Source organism: Penicillium canescens (genome assembly GCF_028828765.1).
Source record: "Penicillium canescens strain IBT 15451 chromosome Unknown utg000009l_segment0_segment0, whole genome shotgun sequence".
Taxonomy (NCBI): Eukaryota; Fungi; Ascomycota; class Eurotiomycetes; order Eurotiales; family Aspergillaceae; genus Penicillium; species Penicillium canescens.
Genome location: NW_026703971.1, coordinates 758,497 through 763,500, shown reverse-complemented (window position 1 = coordinate 763,500; position 5,004 = coordinate 758,497). Strand labels below are relative to the sequence as shown.

General features: G+C 47.9%; 2 protein-coding genes across 2 annotated transcripts; one reads left to right on the top strand and one right to left on the bottom strand.

Annotated features, from left to right (window-relative positions):
• Window positions 1-3,663: 3,663 nt before the first annotated feature.
• Window positions 3,664-3,985, bottom strand: N7446_011863 (uncharacterized protein; the record flags this gene model as incomplete). Its single annotated transcript, XM_058520605.1, has 3 exons — window positions 3,664-3,699; window positions 3,720-3,905; window positions 3,968-3,985. 3 exons carry the CDS (start codon window positions 3,983-3,985, stop codon window positions 3,664-3,666), a joined length of 240 nt encoding a protein of 79 aa, XP_058366891.1.
• A 341-nt stretch (window positions 3,986-4,326) lies between these two features.
• N7446_011862 (uncharacterized protein) lies at window positions 4,327-4,734 on the top strand (the record flags this gene model as incomplete). The annotated part of the gene is made up of 3 exons (XM_058520604.1): window positions 4,327-4,377; window positions 4,499-4,569; window positions 4,632-4,734. The coding sequence occupies 3 exons, from the start codon at window positions 4,327-4,329 to the stop codon at window positions 4,732-4,734; spliced, it is 225 nt and encodes a 74-aa protein (XP_058366890.1).
• Between the last annotated feature and the right edge of the window lie 270 nt (window positions 4,735-5,004).

Genomic DNA, 5,004 nt, shown 5'->3' with positions numbered 1-5,004 from the left:
GCTTTGCACGTAGTGCTCGGGCTTGGATAGAAAAACACAGGCTTAGGAATGAAATCACCAAGCTCCTGTCTAACAGGGACGAGACAAACAATCCTGATAGCATGCAGCTCCGTGTATGTCCGAGTGGTTCCCGCTCGCTCGAATATGTCGATAAGCTGAGCAACGAGGAGAGGAAGAGGAACCAGGGGGACTCTATCAGGCGTGGTTCTTGGGTCATGGGTCCTCTCAATCGTTTGGCCATCCTCGGTCTTGTCCATCGATTTGAAGCTGACTGGCTATTGTTAGTTGATTCGGGTAGAAATGACGGGACTTTTGCCTCACCTTCTCCATGCAAGCAGTCCCGACTAACAACCTCGCCAGTACGAAAATATGGCTCTAGCTAGACAAAGCATTGGCGTCTCCCGGTTTCTTAGGGGTTTCAGGCTCGAAAGACGCTAGATGCCATCTGAGGACAACGATGGTCACCCACTGGACGCCAGGGATCCAAGCCGCAAGTAGGCCATTCTACGAGAGGGTTCAAATGCCGGGAGACAGACACTGCTATGCGCTCCATTGGGTCTGCATCAGGTAGGCATACCAACGCATGATCTGATGAACCAAATCGACTGGGAGAAGGTCGAGGTAGCGACTCGTCGATGCCACCAGTAGTCATGTGGAAGAAACAAAGCATAGATGGTATTGATGTAGGGGAGGTCGAGCAGATAAGAGATTTGCTCGCTTTGCATTCGGGTGATGGGAATCTGACGGCGTCTTCCTGTGGTGAGACCCGAGTCAGCAAGTGTTGATTCAGTTGGACAAGGTGTTGTGCTTTACGTTATTCATGAAGAATCCGAGTGTATGCTTGAGACAGATAATCAACAAGATTCGTGATCATACCTGCTTACCAACTAGATCACTGCCAATTCACTTCTGCGATGTAGTCACCAATATACCATGTTGTATTCAGGTTCGTCGCAATCTCCGGCTGTCGCTTCGAGAAGTCGCGCTGGATGAACCGACAAGTTCACAAGACGGCAAAGGCGCATGACGACTCACGCGTGACAAGAAATTGTACAGTTGTATTAGGAGACAGCTTCGTGCAGACAGCGAGAGGTTGAGGCACTCCGCTGTTCATGGTGTGAAGGCGGTGAGGAGGGGAAGACGCGATGGCGCGTTGGGCCCTGGGTCTTATCTGACTCGGCGGGAATAGGTTACTCGCCACAAGAATTGTCGCGGTTGGCGATGGGCTGGCTGCTCCTGCAATGGCATAGAGATGTCAGTGGTGTTTGTGTCTCCGGCACAGAGTTGAGAAAAATCATCGGACCCGGCGCAGCAGGAGGCGTGATATTACACTCACCTCGTCGTGGACAACGAACGTCCGGAGCTTATGCGTCCTGTTGTTTGCCCGCGGCCTTAGTTGCAGTATTTCACATAGGACATGTTGCATGGTTTGAAGTGATAGGGGCCAGAAATGGCGTGTAAGCCATGACCCTGCGCGGAGCACTGACGGAGAGCTGGTTCGGACTCGGTCTGGTGCGCTGTCAACAGTTTCCTGTCCATCGTTAGCTTGTCGATCGGCAAGGCAATGCATGACTCACATGTTCTGAAAGACGACACGGGAAAGGGCACCGTGGCTGGTGTATATTGGATGGAATGCATGGATCTTTGTTTCGCACCGTCTTTGAAGTCAGTCTAGTCTCGGATAGGGTCGCGCGGAGACAGACTTACCTCGACCGCTCTTCTGCATCGGTATATTCAGGAGCGGACAGTGGTCGGCTGCTATGGTGGACAGATGTTCGCATAGGTACTTTGACTAGCTAACCCAAATCTGCTTCTTTGATCGGCTGGCATGAGTGAGATAGTGGACCTGGTGGTCGTCGCGTCTCACAAGCACTTTCTAGCTTGTCGGTCCACGATGTAACTGTAGATGTCAATACAGTGAAATTCCAGTAGGTCAAAGGGAAGAACTTATCAGGAATCGAAGACCTCCTCGACTCTGCATAGCCAAGTGATGGTAATGGAGAACAAATTGCTGGGGGAAGAGGACGTATTTATAGGTTCTCGGCTCCTGTAGCACGCGGGCTCTACCAGAGAGCAAACATTGAACACGACGTCTATCCTAAGTGAGGCCTGTTGCAACCCATGCCTTCATTCTACCGCAACTATTAGCAGCGAAATTCGTGGTGCGATCTTAGATGCTCATCGGGAAAACATGCTAAAGTCATGTTGAAAATGAGTCAAAGTGAGTCAGTCGGTTAAGAAACGTTGGGTCACTGTTGAATCTACGGTCTTAATATTGAGGCGACGGAAGCTGTTCATTCTTTGATCTTACCAAGAGCGCTCACATTTTCATCTAAGGAAGATGGAAATTTTCTGGCCTCGCTCGAGTGTTGATTGTCTGAACTGTGTGTGGTTCTGTTCGTCTAGGCTGCGGAAAGTGTCAGGCCGCAGTCGCGCGGGCGCGGGCGCTGGTACTCAGCCCCGTCAACCCGTTGAATCTTGGCCGTCCTTGTTAACTGGAGCCAACTTTTGAATTTATGAGCGGTGTTGAAATACGTTGTTCTTTGGATTTCTTTTTCAATCCTCCGAGTTTTACTCTATTCACTTTTGAAGTTTCTGAGCTTTCCAACGAATGTGGAAAACGCGTTGTGATTGTGTTGAGATTCCTGCATGAATAGATGGTGTATAAGGAATATCAGGCATGAATCAGTCAGCTTGAATCCTTCCTCAAAAGGACTATTAGTTCAGGGGAAATCCTTTCATCCAAATAGGGTCTCTTTCTTATTGAGAAAGAGACCAGACGTATACACCTCTCTGGAATAGACTGTTTACATGCTTTATTTATTTTCTACCATTAGACATCGTGTGATTCAACAGAAACAACATTATGAGGGTTGCATATCATCTCTCCACTTTACATATCTGCCTTGTGTATATCCCTGACGGTTGCCCTCGATCCAGCTTGCCGCAGGGAACTGAAGTTGAAGATCCAATAGCCTTTTGAAAGGACGGTTGAAAAGAATTGAATAACTCAAGATTAAACCTTTCTGCATATCGTTACAATCACTAATTCCCCACTAGTTCCCCACTGTTTCCTCCGTCATTTTCGCCATGTCATCTTTGACCCAATTCCCAGAAAGACTTGTGCTGAAAAGAGATCCCCTTCCACCGCCAATGTGGTGACAATCTCAAGAAGCTCATACACAATATGAGGACAGAATCTTTATCATGCATTCTGCTTCAACTTCGCTAAAAACATGCGAAATCTATGAATGAACGGCTCCGTTCTTTTGTTTCGAAAAATCACATGAGCATCTCGATCTTAATCAGACAAACCAAATTGAACCCTTTGCTGCCACCATCTTTCTAGTTAGAAAATATTGTGGCTTTCTATGCGTTTTGCATCATGAAAGCTGCCTGAAAAGAAGACCAAACGCTACACGGACAGCCAGATCTTGGCTGTGCCTCTGCCGGGATAAAATACAACACACATAGCCGCCAGGTGCGTTGTACTTAGCCTATTTCCTCCCTTCACCTTGCTAACCCCGAGCAACTCGGCTGCTTGGTGATGGCTGAATTCTACAACGACCACGGGGGAAGTGTCGTCGAACTCCGTAGGGGTGATTGATATTGGTTTGCTGAGCTTATCATTATCAACGAAGAAGGTGCGGAAGAATGCCGTGTCTATTTGGAGCTGTCAAGTGTTAGCTTTGCGCGTTTCTACCAAATCTGTGACTTACATTTATGACTGTCCGGTTGAGCGCGTACTTGTTCAAAGCCAGTGCTGCTTTGACGCGGTCTCCAATCTGCTTCTTGTCCATTGAGCAAGTCCCAACATCTTTTTTGACGGCCTCCTTTGGGTTGGGTCTTGTACGGGCCTTCTCCCTCGGTTTCTTCTGGTCCGCCTCGACAGGTGAAGACGCGCGCTGAATAAGATTTTTAGTTGCAAGCGCCGATTCAAACTACTCGGAACGAAGCAATAACCCACCTTTCGTGAGGCTAACATGTCGTCGAGCTGGTCAAGAAGCTGAGATTCAGGAATATGTAAGGAAGTGGAAGAAAGAGCGGAACCTCCGTATTTTGGAGAGAATGCGGAACCGATTTTGAACACGCAAAACGTATTGGGAGACGCGTTGTCGAATGAGACTCGTCTAGTTGTGGTACGCCACTCTGGAGTACCGCTCCTCAGATCGTCGAATCAAAATCGAGAAACTACTTTGCCCCCGGCGCCGACGATCCACCCAAATTACCCCTCGTCCTGGAATATCCTCTTTCCCCCTCCTTTTCCATCTACCTACACTATTGACAGCTACCTTGATAATTATTCTCTGTCCGTATTCTGCCAACATGTCTTCCAACAAGGGATACAACATCACCAGCTCTGGCATGAACAGCCAGGTATGTCACAACAAGCCTTCAAGTCCTGTCTCGTTCCTCGTACTTCATGATCTGCCGTGAACCCTCTTCCATATTAGGTACTAATTAAGAAGTATTTGGTGTGGTAATGACAAAGGAACAGGGTAATCACTATTGCTCCCGCGACTACGGCTCCAGCGTCTCGAATTCGAACAACTACCACTATTCGAACTCGTAAGATGGACCAGCTACCTAGGCTTGACTTTTCTATCCCATGCATTGACCATAATTTCTAGAAACGGCTCTTATTACTACTCTAACCCCAATGGGAGCACCTACTACAACAATGGACAGGGGGGCTCGACCTATACTACTCCCTCGGGCTCTGGGAAGAAATAAGTCCAGCTAGACTAAGAGTATTCACTTGATTGACAACCATAAGTCTAGCTAGTAATATTTGAGTCTCGTTGATGATAACTTTTGCCTCGTAATGGATATGCACACCTCAATACACATAAAGCAGAGCTAAGGTCACCATAGCAAGCAAAACTTCTCTATTTCCCGTCAACAAATTCGTTAAGCTCTTAGAAACATTGCTAAGAGCTGAACGAGAGGTTGGGACCAGAGGAATCGGTGACTGAGGGGCGGGCTGTTGTGATATGAGGCTAG